Source organism: Aulostomus chinensis, chromosome 8, assembly GCF_037954235.1.
Source record: "Aulostomus chinensis isolate RoL2024-O1b breed Wild chromosome 8, RoL_Achi_v1.0, whole genome shotgun sequence".
Classification (NCBI taxonomy): Eukaryota; Metazoa; Chordata; class Actinopteri; order Syngnathiformes; family Aulostomidae; genus Aulostomus; species Aulostomus chinensis.
In genome coordinates this window covers 16,340,671-16,365,969 of record NC_141327.1, presented here as the reverse complement: position 1 = coordinate 16,365,969, position 25,299 = coordinate 16,340,671, and the positions used below count along the sequence as shown (strand labels likewise).

At 43.0% G+C, this 25,299-nt stretch overlaps 2 protein-coding genes across 3 annotated transcripts in view; both read left to right on the top strand.

Moving 5' to 3' along the window:
- The first annotated feature begins 283 nt into the window (after positions 1-283).
- Positions 284-13,614, top strand: cfap52 (cilia and flagella associated protein 52). 2 transcript variants are annotated; one of them, XR_015117589.1, is made up of 15 exons: positions 284-518; positions 742-941; positions 1,023-1,159; positions 1,449-1,577; positions 1,675-1,774; positions 2,078-2,194; positions 2,352-2,452; positions 2,885-3,055; positions 3,851-3,999; positions 4,129-4,274; positions 4,398-4,549; positions 5,252-5,354; positions 9,044-9,155; positions 9,278-9,523; positions 13,366-13,614. XR_015117589.1 is itself a non-coding variant. In XM_086211271.1 (14 exons), exons 1-14 carry the CDS (start codon positions 458-460, stop codon positions 9,457-9,459), a joined length of 1,860 nt encoding a protein of 619 aa, XP_086067397.1. In that variant the 5' UTR covers positions 284-457; the 3' UTR covers positions 9,460-10,058. The 2 variants fall into 2 exon arrangements, 1 of the variants encoding a protein (XP_086067397.1); XM_086211271.1 differs by lacking the exon at positions 13,366-13,614 and having other exon boundaries at positions 9,278-10,058.
- Positions 13,615-22,710: 9,096 nt separating this feature from the next.
- usp43a (ubiquitin specific peptidase 43a) overlaps positions 22,711-25,299 on the top strand; it is a 99,971-nt gene continuing 97,382 nt past the window's right edge. The window contains exon 1 of the mRNA XM_086211270.1: positions 22,711-23,589. Within this exon, the coding sequence (XP_086067396.1) occupies positions 22,975-23,589 (615 nt within the window). The 5' untranslated portion in view covers positions 22,711-22,974. The remainder of the gene's footprint in view (positions 23,590-25,299) is intronic.

The following is a 25,299-nucleotide window of genomic DNA, read 5'->3' as shown; positions in this document are numbered from 1 at the left end:
CTCTTAATTTACAAATCTTGTATTGAGACTATCTCAGTTACTTTGACTAGGCAGTCCAAAGTTACTTGTGAAATCGAATTAGGAAAATTATGAAGATCGATGGATCAATAAAGTAAAAAGGTAAGAAGATTTGAGGACAAGTAATGTATTTTACCCTTCTGCTAAAAGTTAAGATTCTTGAAAGTATCTGTGGTGTGAACGTCTTGTGATAGAAATTTCCGAGGGGACACGAAGGCAGCGAAGACACATCCTTGACCAATGGCAGTTGGCCATGGAGGCCCGGTTGCTAGGTAACGTGTGTTTCTTGTAGCAAACAGTAATTGAAGGACTTCGATGCTTACGAGCGAAAACGACTAGCATTATATATATATTTCTTGATATACGGCTTCATTTATCGATGAAGTCTGTATCTTGATAATTTCAAGAATAAGGCATAAACTATATACATTTTTCAACCATGGCTGCTGAAACAAATGGTCATTCTCAACTTGAACTGGAGGCCGCGATTGGATTCAACGGTGAGTAATGAATTTACACTCCTTATAAAGTGTCTTTTACTTGGGAAATGTTCACGTCTAAATGGCGTAGTAAAAGTGTTTAAAAATGTTTAAAAGTGTACAAAGTAATTGTTTGAAATATCTGCAAAACTTAGAGCTGCACTTTCAAAATAAGAGACCAGTCATTGTCACATCGTCGATGTTATTTTCTTTATTTAAAGTGTGTTTCGCTTTATTTTATCAGGTAATGTGCCTTTTGGCCTGAGGGTTCATCCAGACAGGGAACACCTCATCTATCCTCTGGGATGCACCGTTATTCTGAAGAGAATCAAAGATGGCAAACAGGAGTTCCTGCATGGACACACAAACAACGTATCCTGCATCTCAGTGTCTCAGAGTGGGACATATATCGCCTCTGGACAGGTCAACTTCCTGGGCTTTAAGGTAAGCACAGTGGTGATATTTTTATCTGAAGTGTCAGATATAAATCAGGCTAACTCACTTTAATCCCGTCATTCTCCTTAGGCCGAGATCATCATCTGGGATTATGCCCAGCGAACCATCTATGCCCAGTTGCTGCTCCACAAGGCGAAGGTGGAAGCGCTGGCATTCTCGCCCAAGGACAAATACCTGGTGTCCCTCGGGGGTCAGGATGATGGCAGGTAAACTGGAGATGGACCACAGCATTTTTCAGTCCTTTATGACTGTCACTACCCTCCTGAACATTGCTTTACTTGCACCTGCACACTGAACATCACCTTTTATACAATTAAGTATAAGATTCCTTTTTAATGAATAAAATTGTCTGTATTTCATAACATTTGATCAAATTCTGTCCCTCCTCTGTCCTAATATTTTCTTGCCACAAATAAAAAGCCTTGTCTCAGCAAATATTGTACAAATCTTCTCCTTGGGTGAATGAGAACATGAGGATTTTAAATGTGTTTGCAGAATAGTGGTGTGGAATATTGAGAAGAAGGAGGCCATCTGTGGGAGCCAAGCTTCATCTTCCAGTGCAGGACCCTTCTTCAGTCTGCAGTACTCCAACATGAGCGACAGCATCTTTGTTTCTGCTGGGAAGTCAGTGATTATCTACTGCGTTTGCATTCATAATAAAATAATACATTTAAATTATTCTTGAAGAATTTCACTCGTACCATTGGTGTGTTGTGTACAGAGGTGCAGTGCTGGTCTGGGATCTGGACCTTCCCAACAGGAAGATCAGGGCCACAGAGTGTCAGACAGGCAAACTCAAGAGGATTGTGAAATGTGTCCAGGTACAAGAGTTTTTATTCTCCGCAAGTCTTGATTCAACGTCATTTATTAATCAGCAGTTTTGGAGGTTTTTCAAAATGGCTATTGCCAACAGTTGGATTTTTTTTTTTTTTTTTTTACAGATTTCAGTACTACAAATTAAAGAAAAATGTCATAAGAACATGACTAGCTGCCATGCTGCTTTTAGACTTACCAGCTTGGAAAAGGACTGCGTTAATATGCAGTGTAACTCCCATTTTGAACGGTGCAGTAACATATTAATACGGTGATAAGACTTCCGCTACCTTGTTTATTTCACGGCACAGATCACAAAGGACGATCAGTTCATTTACTGTGGCACTACGAGTGGAGACATCATGAGAATCAACCTGAAGACAAGGCTTCTGAGCGAATGTGGTCCAGTTAAAGCCAAACACGGCCTGGTAGGTCGGCGCAATGGTTCATGCATTCTGTCGAGCTGAACCGGTTCTTTCTAGAGCGATGGGCCACCTTGTACCAAGTTGCTGCATTAGGAATGATGCATTACTGTGTATACCATCAAATGAATATATGTTCAAACTTAGTGCTCTTGCCTTTCAGGGGGTCAGCGTCCTAAAGATACTTGAGTCAGGTGACCTTCTCGCTGGTTCTGGATCTGGCACCATTGCTCTGTGTTCCAAGACTAACTTCAAAACTCTTAAGTGGGTCCAGCATGAAATCACGATTTTGATTTGGAGGCTAAACATTGTCACAGTCACCTTTGGTCTGTTGAGTTTAAGTTTTGGACTTTCAGTTTAGGATTTATCCTCATGGACTTGAGTTCTGTTTTTTTATAGTGTTTCACATCGCCTTTTGTTTTCTCTTCTTTGTCTTCCCTCTTGCTTGCTTTACTTCCTGCCGTTTCCCGTTTCCCCCCTATCTTTCTTTGTACCTGTTATTCATCTGCCGCTTGTTTTCATCTGCTTGGGACTCGCATCAGATTAGTCGGTTTAGTTTCTGTGCAAGTTTGTTTTCTGCTTTTTTATTTCCAGGATACGCCTGCCTCCTCCGTACTCGGTACATTAGAGGACATGTCTTGATGTCTGTATTTTACCATTCTCATCACCTGCCCACCTCCCTCTCTCCCACATTAGAAGAGTCCAGCTGGATAAAGGGGTGACCTCCATTGCTATGAGAGGAGAGGGCCAGCAGTTCTTTGTTGGGACCGAGGCTGCTCAGATGTATCGCTTCAATGATTCGGACCTCAAAGCTGATCTCATATCTAGCAGCCACAGCAAAGCTGTTAAAGATGTTGCCATCCCTTTGTGAGTAAAAACACAGTAAAACATTTACCAGCTGGTGTATTTGTAGGCTTCGGAGAGTAAAACCTTCAACAGTCTTGTGTCAGCTTCTAAATTCATCTTAAATAGCTTACTAATTGACCTAAATCTGCTAGTTAAGATAGAAAAATTACATGCAGTTGTACTCGATGACTGAAGGTGAAAACAAGCAGAAATCAGAACAAAGCAGAACTGCCAGCAGTGAACTCAGCAGGCTGCTAACCTCCCAGCTGGTGATTCTGAGGCTTCAACAATCTCTGTTTAACACCCTTCTGAAGCTCCAGTAGCAGAAGGATACCCATACTTCAAGCACGCTGCAAAAATGTGTAGACACCATGTAGAAGTCTTGACTCTGATCAGTGTCACTGTTTTGTTTTTTTCTTATGCAGGGTGTAAACCTGCCTGCCCCATTTATAGAAACCTGAATCTGGTGCCCCCCAGAGGGGCCTAGAACCAGTTAAATGTAGAGAACCCAAAGCTGTGATGGGGTCCCACCTGAAGTGGGTTTATAGTTCTTGGAGCTCCCAGGACCAGGACTCTAAAGATCCTCTTAGACTGAGATCATTTCCATTCAAACACATGGCCAAGCTCCAATCATTTCTCTACATGTGTGATGAGCCACGCCGGAGGTTGACATATTCATGCTTTTTTCCTTGTCAAAATCACAAATCATAAAATATATTTCTACAGTTCGCTTTCTAAGTATTTTAAAGCTGTTAAATATGGGTTTACAATTTTTCTTGGTTAATTCTTCATTCCTTTCATCCCCTTTTCTCCCAGTGGAACATCTGAATTGTTTGTAACTTGCTCCGAGGACGACATCAGGCTGTGGCAAATCGACAAGCCCAAAGAACTGCTGCGTATCACTGTTCCCAACATGACCTGTAATGCCCTGGAATTGATGATTGATGGACACAGCATCATCAGCGGTAGGAGTTAAGGAGAAACGCCTCCTAGACATCGGAGTCTGTAATTCCTTCTTTAGGGTGCTAAATCTGACGAGGGTTTTTGGTGAAGTGGAAAGTCAAGACCAGATTTTTTTTTTGTTTGTGTTCCAGCATGGAATGATGGTAAGATTCGCGTGTTTGCACCTGAAAGTGGCCAACCCCTGCTCATCATTAACAATGCTCATAAAACTGGTGTGACAGCCATCGCTGGCACCAGGGACTGTAAGAGGATTGTCAGTGGAGATGAAGAAGGACAGGTCAGCAGCCATTACGTTGATAAAAACCTACAAATTGTGTAATGAAAACACAAGCTGTCAGTGATACTTCTCTACATCTAGCACCCACTAACTTCACCAAGACGATGACAACTTGTTCTGCAGGTGCGTGTTTGGGAGATGCGGGAGAATTGCTACCGACTAGTGGAGTCCATGAAAGAGCACAAAGCCACTGTCACCTGTATTAAAATCAAGAGTGATGACAAAGAGTGTGTGACTGCCAGCTCTGATGGTGCCTGCATCATCTGGGACTTAGTGTGAGTAGCCTACCTGTACACCCAAACACCTGAGAACTGAAAACATACACACCTCACACTCAGATGTCTCAAATGATTCCTCCAGTAAGTGTAGAGGTGATGTGTAATGGCAAACACAACGAGGTGCAATCCGTTCATTCTCAGTTCACTACAGACATTTTGAGCTGTTGTATGTAACCTTTGTCTCCCCTCTGGAATTAAGATTAATGACAACAACACCAATGGTCCGTGCGAGTGACAGGTTGATTTTGTTTTTAGCTAGTGCGTATGTGGTGACGTTGGCTGATGGAATCACAGAGACAGTTTTTTTATTTCTTCAAAATGATCTCGTAAAACCGCTAGCTTGCTAACGATCTCGCTCATTAGCTTGCTAATGTTTCAGAAATAGTTCAAGCTGTTGCTGCCCTCTTAAGCCCTGGCCAGACATTGTTGGGTGATGTAAATATATCACCTTTGCTTTGCTAGGGAGATTGAGTGCACACATGCACACACACAAACACACACACACACACACACACACACACACACACACACACACATTAAAAAAAATCCCTCCAATGTCAAGCTTTTTATTTGGGGTAGGAATGGAAAAGCCCATTCTTCCACAGAATGTTCTTCTTTGACCTGAATGAAAGTGAAGTGGTATTTTTCACTCTCTGTTTACTTAAATACTTCCTGTCTCTCCTGCACCTCCTCCTGTAGGCGATTTGTCAGCCTTCAAATGTTTATCGCCAACACACTGTTCCGGACGGTGTGCTACCATCCAGAACAATACCAGATCATTACCAGCGGCACCGACAGAAAGGTGTGTTTATATCTGTACTGTCACTCAGCATATAGTGGGACACATTTTATTATTATAAGTATTATAATTATTATAATTGTTATCTGCTTCATCCCACGATTGTGGTCAAACTATCAGGCCATGGCTAACTTGAGGATCGAGGACCACAGCAATGACTTGCATAATCTCAAGCACACACGCACATGCACATGCACACATACACGCACGCACGCACACACGCGCGCGCAGACACACACACACACACACACACACACACACACACACACACACACACACACACACACACACTCATGTCCATAGATTAGCTTGAAAAGCATGGAATTTGTTTCTCAGCTCAACATAATTACACTATTGTGCTGATTGCTGTAGTCATTGTGGCACCAACACTCAGCCCTGTAAGCCTTTCATTTAGTGAGAAATTCAGATTCACTTATTTACATGAGGTCACAAGTTCACAGTAGCAGAATGAAACACGTGTTTCTTTGATTGGGCACTTCATCCCTTCAACCTCACCGCCGCACACTCCAACCATATTGTCTGCCCTGCTGCACGCTGGGAAGGGAGGACAAGTTGGAAGAAATAAAAAAGCTCTGTGGATGTGCTGAGTGTGAGAAGGAGGGATTCATGTCAGGAGGGGTAAGAGAGGAGAGGTAGGGGGGCGTGCTGTGGTGTTCGTGCCTTCCTGCGGATGTCACCAAATTGCCAGCCAGATCCACCATCTGCTCGGCCCAGGACACAGGCACTCTGTCTGGGAGAACAAATACCCATGCTCTGCTCTTGCTCGCTCTCTCTCTCTCTCTCTCTCTCTCTCTCTCTCTGCAAGTCTTCCCAGCATGCCTCTATCAGTTGATCACAGTAAGTAAACAAACAGAAGACCGAGAGGTTGCCATAATGACATCAAATGCTTCCTTAAAAATAAAAGTAATGACTTTCTGAATTCAATGAATTGCATACAAGTAGTTCTATCAGTAGTTAGTCTGTCCTTGCTATAATCTAAGTAGAACAAGCAGGAAGCATGACAATTCAGAGTTCTCTTCCTTCATGCATGTAATTAATTTCCCTGTGGCTTAAGTTTTGGTTGTGGTCCAGTGTAGCAGGCTGAGATGGATGGAACACAGATGGGCAAAGCAACTCACACAGGTGGTAGACTCTAATAAGCTGCTGAAGTCAGACAGGGAGGAGGGAGAGGTCGGGACTGTGGCGGGAATGGAGAGACAGAAGATGGCAAGAGGAATAAGGAGGAGTCTGTCCAGAACCTTTGCTTAGATTTCTCATGGACACGCGAGAGGTCGTGTTATTTTAGTTCAGTGTTCGAGGCACTTACTTGTTGAGAAGATGACTCGTAATCGTGAACACAACACCTGAGAGGAGTATAAATGTCCATAGGTGTTCCTCTAAATTTTGTGATTTATGGAATTATTATCAGTAATCTATTCCATGTGAACGTGATCAACGCTGTAGAGGCACGTGGACCCAGCAGGAAAGTGCAGAGAGAGTTCATTGCATTGAGAATCCTTCAGCAGCTCTGAAACTATAAATAAGATTATTTTTTTACTACTGCCTTTGTTCCTCTTTCATTACCAACAGTATTTGATGTGGCTGTGTGACTTTAAATTTCCCCTCCTATAATACATGATTGCCATGCTTTTGTGCGGAGACATGAAATGAAATCTAAGCTCTGATCTTATTCTCATAAATGATACGTTAACTTTAAGCAGCTCTGCGTATCATAAAATCTCCATCATATAATTTTACTCCTTTTTATCAAGTATTGTAAAAAAGTAGTATATGTATTGTTTATGTTATTTGTATAGCCGTTTTTGGTGAAATGCCTCTGACTGGTGGACTGAGCTCGGTGGTAGAACCACTGCTCAGTGGTCACTGCTAGAGACTCATTTATACCGAATGACTCAGGCGGCTGGTTTTAATGATTGAATCCATCTGGCCCTCCTGTTTAATATGTAATCAGTTCTGTCATAAATAACAAGAAAGGATCTCTCCTGGCGTGTGGTACTGCTTCTGTCACCTGAGCTATAAATAACTGCAACTCACAACTGGCTTTGGTGAGACTTGATACTTTGACAGCTGTAAAGCTCGAGAGATGATTAGATCTCATTTTGTTGAGCAAACGTGCTTTCGATAGTCGAGGTGATGTGTGTTTCATTTGTGGAGGCATGTGGACTCAAATGCAAAAGCCCAACAGCAAAGACAAGCAGGAACTGAGGAATTGTTGAAAAGAAGGTTGTAAAATGTCAAGAAAACAAGGCTGGTTCCAGGCAGGCCAAACAGGTGTGAAACAAATGAGGCACAAAATTGGGGGGGGGGGACAAAAACAGGAAAGGGAAAACAGGCGTGTACACCTGGCAAAGCCAGCATATCCTTAGGATATGACAGAGTTTAAAACTGAAATAGAACTAAAATACAAAACTCAGTTGCCACCCAACAAGGATCGAGTTGGAGAAAGCTGACTGGATAAGAGACACAAGGAAGGGATGTGGCTGACAAAACACACATACACACACAAAAAAGATATCCTACAGTACAGATGTCCCCAAAACCAAATGGGAGCGGGTGTGTGTAGGGGGTTTGAAGGAGGGACTCAGAGAAAATGCCCTTGGACAGTAGGAGTAGCAGCTTGAGTTGACAGCCTGGTGGCTGAACTGGAGAACACCACACCAGAGGGTGACCTGAGGGCTGAACATGGAGCGTTCGGTTGATCTCAAATGGGTGGGTGGGAGCCAGGGGGTGAGACAGAGGGACAGCACAACTCAGGAGTCTGCCCCCTGTGATTGACACAAAGATGGAGCCAATCAGGAGAACAGCCCAAAGGAGGGTGACTGAGGAAGAGCCCCTCTGCAGGTTGGCAGCGAAGGTGCTTGAATTAGTGTCAGAGACTGAGACAGCTGAATCTTTCAGGACTTGAGCTGGAGCAGGCCAGAAGAGCTGTCACAGATCAAGTGACTCTGGCAGCTGCTGTGGTTCTGACTGTGTAGGGCACTGGAGTTCCAGGTCAGGAGGGTTGGGCTGCATCTCCTGGTCTGGTCTCCTTGGCCTGCTGCAGCACCATCACTGGAGAATACATCTCCAAAACCTTTAAATCTCAGAGGGAAGAGGAGGAAGCTGCAGTCCAGACCGAGCTGGGACTGGAGGAAGTTGTGAAGCAGCTGGAACAGGGACTGATGATGATTGTGGCTCAGACGGGGCAGGGACCGGAGATAAATGGAACAGGCTAGGCTTGGAGGATCCAGACAAACTTAGCCCAAAAAAGACAGGAAGTAAAGCAAACAGACACAAGAGGGAAGAGATTAACAAACTAACTCTGGGTTTAACTGCAACAAGGAAACAGGAAGACAATAGAGGGATAATCTGCACAGACCAAGTAGAGAGAAACAATAAAAACATCAAAAGAGGCAAGTTACAAAAATAGCTAATGGTAGACTACAGTATATATTTGATTTACAGTGTTTGAAACTAAGCAGCTAAATATTTGCAGTACTGCATCATCATCAATACGACACCGCAAACTTGAGTCAGGAGGTTGTGTATTATTGCGGATGCGTACTTAATTTCTCTTCCTCTTGATGGCATCCTTTATAACTCACTTTTCACTCCCAGAGACCAAGCTGACAGTTCATTACAAAGTAGTTTTAACATCTGCAATGTGTTCCCTTGTGCTAACTTCAAATCAGATCACCTACTGGGACGTGTTTGATGGCACAACCATCAGAGAACTGGAGGGCTCCCAGTCTGGCGCCATCAATGGCATGCACATCTCAACAGATGGCAAATACTTTGTGACGGGTACGCATCATCACACATCTGCTGTTTTTGTACACTGTTGAGTGTTCTCATGTCTTCGGAATGCACGATCTCCTCAGATTGGCATCAGTTTATGCCAGTATGGTTTCACCTTTCCATGCCAGGTGGAGATGACAAGGTGGTGAAGGTGTGGGACTACATGGAGGGTGTAGTAACTCACGTAGGGATAGCTCACGGTGCCAGCATCACCAGCATCAGGATCTGCTCCAACAGCAGCACTCTGGTCAGTACCAGTGCTGACGGAGCCGTTCTGCGATGGAGGTTCCCCCACCCCTCTTCCTCTTAATGTGTCAAGTTCAGTCCCGGAAACAGCAGGAATATTTCTTCCCTCTTCAGCAAAACATTCCCGTGTAAGTTGTGATGTCATATATGGACGGCTGCAGGGTGATGTATTCAGTTAGCATCAGCGTGGGTTCCCTCCAACCACTGTGAACAACTGTCTTGTTCAGCAAGATAATCTCTGCTGATGAGCTCTACTTTTATGATTTTTGAACTGCAAATGCAAGTTTTAGAAGTGCAAAGCCAACGACAGGCTATTAACGGACGCGTGACTTCAGTGACACCACAGCTACCTTTGTTAGCAACCACAATTTCAAAAACACTTCAAATTTACCAGAACAGTATTAACTGATGTGTTATGCCAAAGAGCAAAAATTGCAATATTATCAGCTAATGTGAACCACAGAGCTTATTTCAGGCATTCAATTGAAAACTTAATGACTTTGACACGAAGGAACCTAACATTAAAAAAAATGCTATCTATATTTCCTCTTCCACTTTATTGTAGATTGAATATCAGGAGTCAAATACTGTGCTGTGTCGTGTATCGGAGTGTGTCACCCTTTTATGTCTGCAAATATTCTCTTTGCTGAAACTGAATAAAGTATTCAGAGAAAAAATCAGTGCCCTTGTCATTGAGTGGCATTCAGACAGTGGAAAAATGGAGGAAGGCCACATAAATCTCGTAAGTAAGAATGTGTCCCATCAGAAACGGGTGAAAAGCTGGGAAAGTGCCCTTTATTTTACATTCCATATTATCAGAGCGTATAATGTTGGCCTCGTGCTGATGCTTGCTGCATTTATGGCAGTTGCGGCTTCATAGGTGTACATAATTCTGTACATGTTAGGATTGATATTGACATTATTATGCGTGTGCCTTTGTAAGCCGTCATATCTAGTAGATTATAAACATAAGCTGCTTCTTGCTGAGGCACAACGGTGGTCACAACCCCCAAACCAGCGAGCGATACAATCAGAGCAATCAGTTCTTCATTATACAAATCTAATAGCGTTGCAGAATGTAATTACATTGACTGAGGGAAATAGATGTGATTCTGATGAAACAGAATCAGCAATATTTGATTGTTCAGCAGATATACGGAGATGATAGCATCACTACTCCATCAGTGTATGGCTCAAGAACCTATTCTTCTCATTAAAGCATCTGCATGATGCTTCTTTTGCCTGTTAGGGTGACAGCTGGATTGATAGCATGCTGCTATTTGTACTTTGCAAATGCAGATGAAATCTCAATATGTAAAAGCCAGGTTATTTTATACAGCACATTATATCCATGTTTTACTCAGGTGTGATTTGTCTCTTTCTCTGGTTGCGTAGAAACCAGGAGGCCCAGATTCTTGGCCACTTAAACACACGGCTGCTGTCGGCGAATCTATCAGCGGTGATTCCCTGGAGGATTCTGGTTAAAGAGGGAGGGAACGTACAAAAGACAACCTCCTCGACTGTCTGATCTGAATTCATTCTCCTCACCGTTGCTCAAAATGGCTAATCTAACTGAATAAAACCTCACTTCTGCTCTCACTGAGGTCAAGCAAATCAGGAAAATAGTTTCAGTAAAACAAGAGAAGCCTCTCTTTGCCCTTTACCAACCATGAGTCTTTTTCAGAAAGATGAAACCACGCAAAATCACAGATTAAGTGTATATCTACTTTATCATTCACTTTCATTATATTTCTCCCAACAACAATGGAATAAGAACATTGGAGATCATGAATCATCTGGTGCTCTGAATTCAATCTTTCGTCCTCGTGAACTGTGAAATTAAGCCTCTGATGATGAAAATCTGAATATAATACAAAGAACTCTAAAATTTTCATCACCATTTCAACAATAGTGGGACTTTCCATGCCCTTAAAGAGATCTTATCTTGATTAAAATGGCACATCATCCACATGGAACAGTTCCCATAGACTTCCATGCGGAGGGAGAAGGGAGGGAGTCAATACAAAGCTAAAGTTAAGCGAGATGTCAAGGGAGTGATATTAGTATGCTAATCATGTGCCTTATATCAGCTCAGCGGTAGGGTTTGAGGAGACGAGGAGACAGTCAGGAGGGGGAGGAAGGAGGGGAGACAGTCTGGCAGACAGGTGCGACTCCGCGGTCTGTCATTCTCTCTCTCTCGGTCCTCCCAGGTAGAACCATGGATACCCGCAAGGAAAACAAGGCTAGGAAACAACAACCCATCAAAACCAAAACCACCAAGCGGAAAGAAAGGAAATATAAAGCTGGAAGGTTTATTCGAAGGAAATCGCTGCGAGCTTTTGGGAATTTCATGGGAAGGATCCTTAAAACTTTGGGTACTTTGGCATTTTATGCAGTATAACAGCACTGCAAGAGTTTTCCTCTGGTATGAGTGATTTTACTTTGACATGGTTCAACAAAATTCATTCATTCGTGGGTTCTGGGAAGGTAATCTTTGCTGTTGTTCTCTTGCGTTTTACCTGCTCGTCAAGTCTCTTATTGTACTCCTGCTTAAATGTATGTGGTGCCTCGTGTGATGTGACGGATTGACTTTAACCTGGGATTGTAATTTTCGCTCTGTGTTTTATGGATTATGATATACTTACTCGTCATTTATTTAATCAAATTATTGTATTTTCCCTTACTGACTACGAGAGACGCCTGCTGCTGCTGCTGCTGCCTTCAGAGGATCCAGCACTACAGAAGAAGGAATTTGAAAAGAGATATATTTCAGTGCTTTTACCTTTTCTGTGCAGGAGGTAAACATCCTCAGGACACTAAAGTCAGGTGACCTCCTCACCCTGAGTTCCAATGCTAAATTCAAACCTTGTGAGACGTACTCTGTACTTTACAGAACATGTACTGGTGTATTTCACCATTCTCATCATCTGCCCACCTACCTCCCTCCCATATTAAAAGAGCCCAGCTGGATAAAGGGATGACCTCCGGTGCTATGAGAGACGGGGGCCAGCAGTTCTTGGTTGCCTCGATGTATCTCTTCAGTGATGAGGACTTCACAGCATGAGCCAGCAGCCATAACAAAGCTGTTGCCGTCCCTTCATGAGACGATTATGGCGACAGAGAAAACATTTAGCAGCTGTTATATTTTCCTAGGATTTGGAGAGTAAAACCTAAATGGTCTTGTGTCAGCCATGAAACAGTTTGACAGTTATATTCCATTAAAAATAACACTTAGACCCTGTATTTGAACAAGATATATGTTTATGTTTATGAATCCATCTTGAAGATGAATATTAAATTGACATCATAACGGCTCGTCAAGCACTGCCAACAGACTTCCAGTAAACACCTTAAAAACCCAAACATCAGACTGTGGGATCAGATTTCTGTGAAAGTGCAATTTTAGATTTTATTGGATGTCAGATGTGTCTTCTCACTGCTCGCCCTCATCCTGTGACACCGCACACTTTTGTTTTTCCATATCTGCCAGTCAGCATAAAATGACAGCACCTCGGTTCTTCCTCCAACACTCTGCTTCACTACCAGACATTTTGTCCTTCGTAAACTGGGTGTTTGCAAACTCTCGAATCTCAAAATGATAAAATAAGTATTTCAAATCAGAGTATTGAGAATATGAAGTACAGACTCGTGAAAAATACAATCCATATGACTTCAGTACCCCATGAAGCACACTAGAGGGTGACATGTACATTCTTTTCCTATGTCCATCCATTCATCTACTGTCTGGACCACTGGCTGTTCAGGGTGGAGGGGGGTGGAGGGGGGCTGGAGTCTGTCCCAGTTGTCCTTGATACACTGGACAATCCCAGTCCAATTAGTGTAACTTGCATGTTTTTGGTGTGTGAGGGAACCCACAGGAGGAACATGTAAACTCCAGACTTACAAGATATATTCGGACAAATATGTCTCATAAACCGTTCGGAATAATTCACCCTTTCTTTTTTGTCAGGTTGTTTGCAGCCTGCTCTGAGGATGAGAGGATGACCTGTGATGCTGAGAAGGTTGATGATGGATGGACCAGTATCGTCGGTTGTAGGGGTTCACGAGAAGCGCCTCCAGACGAGATGTCAGAGTTCATCACTACAGTTGCTGGATGTTCCGTTTGTAGTTCCTTACAGTGACGTCAAGAACTTTGCCGCCACTCGTAACAAGTGACTCCCATTGATAAACTTTTGAAGGCGCTAAAAATAAACAGTGAAGACTTTTGTGTTTGTGGTCTAATGTGGAATGTTGGTAAGAAAGAAATAATACTTGCGTATTTACTTCCTTACATCAGACACCCCAGTTTGATGGAATAGTCAGAAATAATTCCTTCAGTCATTCAGTTGTAATAGAGTAGGAATGGAAAAGCCCATTCTTCCACAGAATGTTCTTCTTTGACCTGAATGAAAGTGAAGTGGTATTTTTCACTTTCTGTTTACTTTAATACTTCCTGTCTCTCCTGCACCTCCTCCTGTAGGCGATTTGTCGGCCTTCGGACGGTTCCGGACGGTGTGCAACCATCCAGAACAATACCAGATCATTACCAGCGGCTCCGACAGAAAGGTGTGTTTATATCTGTACTGTCACTCAGCATATAGTGGGACACATTTTATTATTATAAGTATTATAATTATTATAATTGTTATCTGCTTCATCCCACGACTGTGGTCAAACTATCAGCTCATGTATCTCTATTTGAACATTTCTTAGGTTGATTTTCTCCCTGTCATGTGGAGGCACAGCAGCAGCAATGCTTCATACACACAATAGCGTAATAATTGAAAATCCTTCAGGTGCAAACACACACTGGCACTCAGAGTCATAAGCTAGATGTCTAATTATGCAGTTATTGTTGTAATATTTTGCGCTAACAGAGTGAAGGAGAAAAGCCTGCTGCTCTGCTAAGATTAGCATAGAAGAACACAGCGATGACTTGCACAATCACGCACACGCACACACACTCATGTCCATAGATTAGCTTGAAAAGCATGGAATTTGTTTCTCAGCTCAACATAATTACACTATTGTGCTGATTGCTGTAGTCATTGTGGCACCAACACTCAGCCCTGTAAGCCTTTCATTTAGTGAGAAATTCAGATTCACTTATTTACATGAGGTCACAAGTTCACAGTAGCAGAATGAAACACGTGTTTCTTTGATTGGGCACTTCATCCCTTCAACCTCACCGCCGCACACTCCAACCATATTGTCTGCCCTGCTGCACGCTGGGAAGGGAGGACAAGTTGTGCAAGGGGAGAGGTAGGGGGGCGTGCTGTGGCGTTCGTGCCTTCCTGCGGATGCCACCTCAGTGCCAGCCAGATCCACCATCTGCTCAGCCCAGGACACAGGCACTCTGTCTGGGAGAACAAATACCCATGCTCTGCTCTCTCTCTCTCTCTCTCTCTCTCTCTTGCTGCAACTCTTCCCAGCATGCCTCTATCAGTTGATCACAGTAAGTAAACAAACAGAATCGTAGAGGTAGAAAAGAGATGGAGAGAGGGCAAGAGAGAACAGAGACGAGAGAGGTTGAATGGTAAAGAAAATCATACTGACTTTCTGAATTTAGCCTCTTCTCTTTTTGCCAGTTTCCCCCTTGAGGGACGAATAAAGGTTTATCTTATCTTATCTTTTCCAGTCCTTCTGTCAAGACACATATCCAGTACGTTTTCAGTTAATTCTTCAGCGCTTTATGCGCCCAAAGAAAAGGAAATACAGTATTCATTCTGTGTTGCTACTATAAAGCAGAGGTTCACAGCAAGTTTAAAAAAAAGACTTGTTTGAGTTGCCCTACACATGTAATTTACATACATAAAACTATATGAACTTTGATGATGAACCAGGCCTTTCTTTGTTGTAAGTAGAACAAGCAGTAGTCATGATTTTTCAGAGTTCTCTTCCTTCATGCATGTAATTAATTTCCCTGTGGCTTAAGTTTTGGTTGCGGTCCAGTTTCCCAGGCTGAGATGGATGGAACACAGATGGGCAAAGCCAGGGGTTTTCAAGCCGTGAGGCGGGCCTCCCCAGAAAGGCTCCAGACTGTTTCAGGGGAGGCTCTTTGAATGGTGTTGTCATAATATTAGTGATAAAACTGCCTTAATTAAGAGCAGCCACAACGTAGGATATGGCGAAAGATATGAGATATAATAATTGTGGGCGATTCGACTACTTTCCAAGAGTCAGAAACCATTAAATCAGAATTGATCATTTTTATGCATTCAGTGTTCCGAATAGGTAACAATTAACATCAAAATGATCTGACTCAGCAATCTAGAAGCAAAACGATAAATCACCTAAGGAGAAGCTGCAGACATGAGACAAGGATCCACAAATCAGACGAGATGTTGTAGCAGTTTTAGAGACGCTAACTCTTGAAAAAGATGTCTCGATTGGTTGAACATTACACCCAGTCTACCCGTACAGCTCTTAGCGTACCTTTCGACGCTTTCAAGTCAAATGAAGAACAATTGTGATGTCATTTTAGAAATGTCTTTTGGCTGCGGTTATCTAAAATTTTGTTTCACAATGTAGATTTGTTGAAATATTGAGATCGGTAATCTATTCCATCTGATCAGGATCAACGCTGTAGAATCACATGGGCCCAGCGGGAAAGTGCAGCGACAGTTTATTGCATTGAGAACTTATAAATACGTTTTTTTTTTTCCCTTTTGTTCGTCTTTCATTCCCCAATAACCAACAGTATTTGATTTGGCTGCGTGAGATTAAATTTCCCCTCCTACAATACATTATAGCCACGCTCCGATGTGGAGAAATGAAATGAAAGCTAATCTCTGAGGTTATTCTCATAAATGTTGTGTTACTGTAAGCAGCTCGGCGTATTGTAAACTCATGTAATTTGGCTTACGTTTTCATGAAGTGCGATGCAAATGATATACTTTTGATTTATAAGTGGATAGCATCGTTGAACATTACAGCCAGAGGCTTTATCTATTTTTTTTTAATTCATTAAATTTGACAGATATTTGTGTAGCTTTCAGGGCTTCGAAGTACAATTTGTATAGCTGGTGTTTGACTACATTTTGAAATGCGTCTGATCTTTTTCAGGCGTATAGGGACTGAGCTCATTTTTAAAATGTACCACTAAATCTTCTACTCGAGACTCATTTATACCGAACGACTCAGGCGGCTGGTTTTAATGATTGAATCCATCTGGCCCTCCTGTTTAATATGTAATCAGTTCTGTCATAAATAACAAGAAAGGATCTCTCCTGGCGTGTGGTACTGCTTCTGTCACCTGAGCTATAAATAACTGCAACTCACAACTGGCTTTGGTGAGACTTGATACTTTGACAGCTGTAAAGCTCGAGAGATGATTAGATCTCATTTTGTTGAGCAAACATGCTTTCGATAATAGTGGTGTATGACAGGGTTTCTGCTCATTTCCGTGCAACATAAGAAAAAGAAAGGTAGCAGTTTGAGGTCACGTATTGCATGTTACAAAAATAGTAAATGATACAGTATGGATGTCACTTGAATCAGTAGTAAAGAAATCTAATAGCAACAAAATAGTCCTTTCCTTAAGTGTATCAGTCATCACGGCAATCATTACTTCGCCTCAGAGTTGTTACTTGAGATGCATAACTTGAGATGCATATTGGGGATTATAAACACGTTTCCCTCTTCGACATGAACAAAGGCAGGAATGAACAAATGCCTGTAATGTTCAGTACACCGTTTGCGCCTGCATTCTCTTGTGTTTACGTCCTCTCAGGTCGCCAATTAGGAAGCGTTTGATGGTACAATCATCAGAGAACTGGAAGACTCACAGTATGGCGCCATCAATCGCATGCGCATCACACAAGACGGCACAAAACACTTTGTGGCAGGCACGTACCATTACGCATCTGCTGCTGGTTCGGTTGTTCCTCTGCTCCACTTGGTCATTTTCCTTTTTCTAAATGGAGTTTGAGCTCATGCCTTTTAGTTAAAGAACTCAATAGAATTTAATTAGAAATTCAAATGATAAGAACTTTAGCGAGATGTTTTCATGTCAATATCCGTTATCGCTAAATATATATCATAAATATATATACACACACACACCACACTTTAAAAATTGTAACTTAAACTGCATTTACACCTTGAACTGTATATCATAACATGTACAATACACACTGCACCTTACTTTGTCGATTATAACCTGTAGAATATACTATATTTATAGCATTTATTTACATTCATAATTGTAGCATGCCATTAATCATTCCCCCTGTTTATTCTCAACAGTTTGCATACTGACGTCTATATCTGCAAGTCACTGCAATCACTTTTGCACATAGCAGGGATTCTTGCACATTCTGCTTATTGTACTTCTGGTGAGATGCCAAACCTCATTTCAGGCTGAGATGGATTCGTTACTCTTGTATGTGTGCAGTGACAATTAAGTTGAATCTCACCTCTCATCTCATCTTTGGAGTGCATGCTCTCCTCAGACTGGCATCAGTTTATGTCAGTATTGTTTCACCTGTCCATGCCAGGTGGAGATGACAAGATAGTGAAGGTGTGGATCTACATGGAGGGTGGAGTAACTGAAGGACAGCTCAAGGTGCCAGCATCACCAGCTTCAGTATCTGCTCGAACAACCTTACCCTTGTCAGTATCAGTGCTGACGGAGCCGTTCTGGCTGTACCTCTGCCACTGTACCAGATGTTGAAGCCCACAGCTTTGGCGATGCAGGAGCGGCTGTAGGGTGCTTGCCAGGTGGCCATCAACCAGCTGAAGTAGGAAGGGGGGGGGGGGTGTACAGGGGACCTTGAATGGGCAGGTTTGCTTTGGGACACATAAAATGTTGGATAGATATGGGGGGGGGGGGGGGGGGGAGTTTAAAATGATGAGGGCCATACCTTTTGGCCAGGGCTGGCTGACAGCTTGTCTACATTTTGGTTCATACAGAAGGGCTGCAAACGCATTTCCCCCAAACCTCTGCAGCTGCTTCTAGATGGTCACTGCTGGCCATCCATGGTAGCTTTGGCTGGCTCCATTTGCCCCAGGCCCTACATAATGGCATATTCCAGGACTGACACTTTGGAATTCATATTTCTTTAACATAAAGCATATTCTCCAAATGACATTGGAGTATCTGACAAATGTGAAGCTGGTGAGTGGTGAGGTCCAAGGAGAAGACGATGATGTCATCCTTATACACAAAAATGAAAGGTCATCATATGCGAGAGCAGACAGTGGGGTCATTATCAGGACGGAATGGCATCTTTGAATATTCAGCGGTCAGGAGCTGTATTAATAGTCAGTGGTTGTTGAAGGCTAAGCCAGCCTCAGCTGTGATGGCCGTGGACTCAAAGTGCTGATTGATCATAGCTGGTGGAAAGTTCCGAGGCATGTTCACTGAGTTGTCCCCATTCACGGGACCTCACATCTTTGTCAACCTCTCATGTTAAGAGGCCTTTGAGACGGTAGCGCACCTCAACTTGACATGCCCATGAATGACGACTCTCAGCAGCAGACCATCGGCTGCAGACAGCTGGTGAGTGGCCAGGATTGCGAACTGATGTGTGTAGGCTAGCCGCGACTTGCTGCGGTGACCTCCCATTGTACCCCGCTGCCAACGGCCTCACGCTGGCTTGCCAAGCTTGAATTCGCATCACAAAATCATCCTGAAATTCGGCACTAGCTCAGATGTCCCTGCGGCGGTTAAACACCAGATTTACTGTAATTCTTCCAAGAAGACATGAAACCAAAACCTCACTGAGCAAGCACTCCTGACTATCAAATTACTATCAAGGACAACTAACGTGCTTTGCTGCTTGCCAGCCACTGATGATGAGGTGATCATTGCTCCCAGTCCCTCGCCAACAGCACAACGCATATCATTTTTAAACCTGATGCTTGCTAAGATGTCTCTGTCTGACTCAATAGGATGTTAGTGACACTGAAAGGATCTTGATAAGTGTTTGCAACACTGTTTCACACAGATTTTTTTTGCTCAAGTTGAATGTTCATGCACTGATTTTATACTTCATGCAAAAAAAAAAAAAAAACAGACTTTGTGTTGTGTTTGAACTGAATTTAACAGTAATACGTTTTGCCTTTAAAGCAACAGGAACATTTCCTCCCTCTCAGTAAATGTTCTGATGCAAATCTTATCATGGCATTGCGGAATGTAATTACACTCTGAGTGAAGAAAATAAATGTAATTTTGATGAAGCGGCAATGGCGTCATTGGATTGTATTTCAGAAGATATCCAGGGATGATAGCATTATGTCTTCATCGGCGTAGTGTCTTAAGTGGTAATCCTACACAGGAATGAAGTAAGTGGAAATTCACATTACCGCTTCAGCTCAAGAACCTATTCTTCTCATTAAAGCATCTGCATGATGCTTCTTTTGCCTGTTAGGGTGACAGCTGGATTGATAGCATGCTGCTATTTGTACTTTGCAAATGCAGATGAAATCTCAATATGTAAAAGCCAGGTTATTTTATACAGCACATTATATCCATGTTTTACTCAGGTGTGATTTGTCTCTTTCTCTGGTTGCGTAGAAACCAGGAGGCCCAGATTCTTGGCCACTTAAACACACGGCTGCTGTCGGCGAATCTATCAGCGGTGATTCCCTGGAGGATTCTGGTTAAAGAGGGAGGGAACGTACAAAAGACAACCTCCTCGACTGTCTGATCTGAATTCATTCTCCTCACCGTTGCTCAAAATGGCTAATCTAACTGAATAAAACCTCACTTCTGCTCTCACTGAAGTGTAAAATAACTACCCCGCGGTGTCGAGCGAGTCAGAAAAATTGTTTCAGTAAAATAGGAGAAGCCTCTCTTTGCCCTTTAACAACGACTGTATGAGTCTGCTTCAGAAAGATGAAACCACACAAACGATTCTCTAACATCCTTTTTTTTTTTTTGAGCTCTCAGGGAGCAGCAGCCTTAATGTGTGTGAAGAGAGTAGCCGCGCTATTTATAGGATACATTGTCTGTGAGTGCTTGTGTGTAACAGATGAACGTTGACTCTCTATGCAGGTAATGTGACTGGTAGCTCTCATCAAGACTGCAGGGCCTGTGACGCGGACATGGTGGATGTCAACTTAGGTAAAAGCTACTCATGGCGTATTATAGGGAGGCGCATGTTTTTAAATAAGTCCATTCTCAGCTTGCTGACATTTTATAATGATGCACATGCAAGTACCAGGAATGTGGAAATACTACATGTAAATATCCTGCATTCAAAATAAGTAATTGTGTAAAAGTACTGCCATCAAAAAATGTTTACCATACAGTGCCAAACATTAAAAATACTTATTGTTTGACTAGGGCTGCACGGTGGTACAGTGGTCAGCACTGTGGCCTCACAGCAAGAAGGTTCCAGGTTCGAGTCCCGGCTCCATCACGGGATCTTTCTGTGTGGAGTCTCCATGTTGTCCCTGTTCCTGTGTGGGTTCTCTCTGGTACTCCAGCTTCCTCCCACAGTCCAAAGACATCAAGAGGGGACGAGGCTGATTGATACTCTAAATTGACTGTAGGTGTGACTGTGAGTGTGAATGGTTGTCTGTCTCTATGTTGGTCCTGTGATGGACTGGTGACCTGTCCAGGGTGAACCCTGCCTCTCGCCCGTAGATGCTGGGATAGGCTCCAGCCCCCCCGCGACCCTTACTAGTAAGGAATAACGATGGATTATTTGACTATCACTTTACTGTTAAAAAAATGAATTAATCTGTTCAGCACTATGATATTGCAGCTGGTCAGTCTGTGGCTGGTTTTAATTGAATTATAATAAAATCTCCTAATTCATCAGTTATTGTACATTTTTGTATGAATAATATAAATCTTCAAAGTAACAAGTAATGAAAGCTGTCAAGCATAGTGAAGTAAAAAGGACAACATTTTCCTCTGAGATGGAGAAATAATCAAGTCAAACAAAGGTAGTTCAGAAGCACTTGAGTAAAAGTATTCAGTTACTTGGCAACACAGTGAACCAGTTCAATGTTTCAAGTGAATGAATGTGTACAGTACTTATTCATAAATTGAAGCTGCCAATTAATGAGCCTCCATGGTGGAGAAATGTGTTTCTCAACCACTGGGCTGGGGCCCATGGGTGGGGCATGAACTCATTCAAGTTGAACTTTACTTTCACCTTTTTTTTTTTTTGCACCAAATTGTTGTGGATTCTTGGGCGTGAGATGTTGGCCAAGACTTGCTGCACCCCTGCACCAGTTTTGAGCTGAAACATTGCGTCATCAGTGGACTGTCTGCACACCTACATGAGGTCGAGAGAGAGAGAGAGAGAGAGAGAGAGAGAGAGAGAGAGAGAGAGAGAGGGAGGTATTTTTTAACAAGTGTTTTAATTTTGAGGTTCAGAACAGCCCGTGTTTGAAAGATGTATATGAAAAATATTGATAAAACTTGTTGCTGATATTATGTGTGAGTCTGTTGCTTTAAATGTGAATTGAATATTCATGGCCTCATCTGCGTTGTCTTATCTGTAACTTACCACAAAGTTGGATCCACATTTACGAAGGAATGTTCTGCTGAGAAGCATTCCTGATTAAAATCTCAGCAGAGGAGAACAATTAAGTAGGATATTAATCGAAAAACATGGTGGAAATTCTACATGAAAACCATATAAAGGTTAGAAAAACATCACAAAAAATCCTGTCCACTCATGGGTGCACTTCCTGGTTTTGAATACTTCCTTGTTTGCTGCAGCCATTATTGAATTAGTTACAAGCTTTGTCAAGGCAACACCTCCAAACATGAAGTCTGGCTTTTGAATGCCTTTTGACAGAAAATTACTTACTTCTATGAATGCATATTGGATCCTGGTGTGCGAGTGGTGTTGTTGAGTTTGATTAATAAATAAAATGGACAATTTGATTACAATAGATTAGACAACATAATTTGGGATCATTTTTAAATGGACTCTGGCCCTTAAAGAGGAGTATGAATAAGTGCACCTGATCTATAAAACATAGAGAACTTCACTCGTGTTCTGGAGACGTAGTTTGGACAGGTGCCTTAGAAACCTGTTCAACAGGGGGCAGCTGAAGCCTGCACGTCTCATCCTATTAAATACTCCCTGATTGTTGCCTCGTCTCATAATCATGTTCAACGCTCGAGAGTAATCCGGCAGTGGTCGGACATTAGATTGATTTAAACTCGATCTAATCCGGGAGAAACATGAGACGGGATCCTCCACGTGGGTAGCCCCGCAGAAAGACGTGGATCAGGGAGGGAGGGAGGAGGGAGGGATCGTGGTGGAGAGAGAGAGAGAGAGAGAGAGAGAGAGAGAGCGAGACAGAGAGAGACATCGATGAGGAAGTGTCATTGAGCTTCGATGAGGTGAGAGAGAGACTGACAGAGAGAGAGAGAGAGAGTCACCCATCCAAGCGGACCCGTGACAACAACACTGGGAATTAAAGTTAAGCGAGATGTCAAGGGAGTGATATTAGTATGCTAATCATGTGCCTTATATCAGCTCAGCGGTAGGGTTTGAGGAGACGAGGAGACAGTCAGGAGGGGGAGGAAGGAGGGGAGACAGTCTGGCAGACAGGTGCGACTCCGCGGTCTGTCATTCTCTCTCTCTCGGTCCTCCCAGGTAGAACCATGGATACCCGCAAGGAAAACAAGGCTAGGAAACAACAACCCATCAAAACCAAAACCACCAAGCGGAAAGAAAGGAAATATAAAGCTGGAAGGTTTATTCGAAGGAAATCGCTGCGAGCTTTTGGGAATTTCATGGGAAGGATCCTTAAAACTTTGGGTACTTTGACGCACTTTGGTGAGGGGAGACCGCCCGACCCGGAGGACGACGACGGCGGCTTCGGCCAAAGCGACACCGGCGGGTTCAAAGACGACTGTGTGCAGGTCTCCAGGGAGGGAACCGCGAAGAAGAGCTGCACGCTGTCCTCTCATGGCTCGGTAAAAGACCGGTTGTCGTGGTGTTACGGCGACAAGACCCCCGGTGTGCTGGGACTGAAGAACCACGGCAACACCTGTTTCATGAACGCCGTTGTTCAGTGCCTCAGCAACACGGACCTGCTGGCCGAATACCTCGGCCTGGAGCAGTACAGGTCGGATATGTGTCAGCGGAGGGTGAACGGGGAAGTGAGAGGCGAGGAGCCGCTTAACGCCAGGGGAGAGGTGACCGAGCAGCTGGCGTCGCTGGTTCGAGCGCTGTGGACTCTGGAGTACACTCCTCAGCTGTCGGTGGAGTTCAAGGTGAGGACAGTGAAGGACCCGGATGTCTATTCGGTTGCTACTCATGTCTCTGGTCTGTTGGGATGTTTTGAAGTTGCATGTAACTTTGTGTGTGTGTGTGTGTGTGTGTGTGTGTGTGTGTGTGTGTGTGTGTGTGTGTGTCAGTGACAGAGAGAGCGAAAGAGAGAGAGAGCAAAACTTGGTTCTTGGATCCCCAGTGAAGAGGCAGGTGTCTATAACAAGGCTTCTGTCTCGATGGATGTTGGCAGATGTGACACCAAAACATTACAATTAAAATATTAAAATGAATACTGTGCAAAAATTGGATCTGGATTGATGAAGGAGGCCGGATATTTTCCCTGGCACCAATGGCTGCCCTACTTTACTCTCCTGGCACACTTTCGTTTTAAGTCACAAAACTTTTATAGGTGTATGCCTCACGCATATTTTGTATTTTTCTCATATTACTCATATTTTTTTCAGATTTATTTCACACACACACACACACACACACACACACTCGCACACTAAATTGAGTTAGTTTCCTGCTATTAGATTTTAAACAAAATACAAAAGTCAACACCATGAAGTCTATTCATTTTTGAGCAAATTTTTTTTATCGTCTGCTTTGTAATTATTTTATACATTCATGAAAGTCCAGTCAAGTGAAATCAAGGCAAGTTTATTCAAATTAGCACAAAGTAATTTATACAGGAATGCCTGCTACCAGGTGTTCCGGGAGAGTATTACTAGGAAAGCAGATCTGTAAGCAGTTGTCTCTCATAGACTGCTGTGTGAGGAGGAAGCAGGTGTGCATGTTATTAAGTGGGCAATATTAGATCAATAGGGACTCAACAGGAAATGTGTGTGTATGTGTATGTGTGCACACCGTGGATTAAAAGTTAACATGTGTCATTATCTTCAGGATGGAGTCCTCCATTAGAGTCTCCACAGTTTTTAATCATACTGTATTTCTCGTACACCGTAGGGAACTTTTTTCAGCCCTCAGTTTAGTCTTGCAGACAGGAAGCCAAGCCTTATGGCTGTTTGTTAATCCTTCCTCCAGACTTGGTGTGTAAGAACATATTTTGGTGTAAGAACATTTTATGTGTGAAGTCCAAATGGTTCTGCTTCCTGTGCTGTGATATTACACGTCAGCGTGTTGTAGTTGGCAATGTTGAGTGATCCGTCTTTATACTGGTAAAACTTATATTTGAATTATATGTCAGGGAACCACTTCATGTATTAAACGCCCACCTCTGTGTTCCATTTACATCTATCAGCGTCCCAGAGGTGGAGCCAAACATAAGTCATGTGACGCAGTGATACCAAAAACCACCACCACTAAACCCTGTTTATGATTGTGTGATGAACGAGTGGTATTGTGTGTGTGTGTTTGTGTGTCTTGTGGTTACTGATTACATGCTGGCTGCAGTGTCTTGGCCTGATTCACCTGCCCGACTAGCAGCACACTGAGGTGGTTTGTCTGCATTCCTCGACAGTCATGCGGAGGGGGGTGGGGGGGGTGCTCAGACAGTCCTGTCCTCTTAATCGTGTGTGTGTGTGTGTGTGTGTGTGTGTGTGTGTGTCCAACTAATCTAGGGACAAAACATTCCTTTTCAAATTTAAGGAAATTTAGTTTAGAAGGAAATACAGAGTAGTCGAAAGAGGCTGACCTGCCTCTAGGCTGTTCTCAGCCACGCTATAGTCGCGAGGCTGGGCTGCAGGGCG

What these genes read in the sequence shown, in the direction of transcription:
- cfap52 (XM_086211271.1), top strand. Translation starts at nt 458, where the DNA reads ATGGCTGCTGAAACAAATGGTCATTCTCAACTTGAACTGGAGGCCGCG. An exon ending in ATCTTTGTTTCTGCTGGGAA is followed by an intron (nt 1,578 to 1,674) that starts GTCAGTGATTAT and finishes TGTTGTGTACAG; the next exon opens with AGGTGCAGTGCTGGTCTGGG. An exon ending in CCAGCGGCACCGACAGAAAG is followed by an intron (nt 5,355 to 9,043) that starts GTGTGTTTATAT and finishes ACTTCAAATCAG; the next exon opens with ATCACCTACTGGGACGTGTT.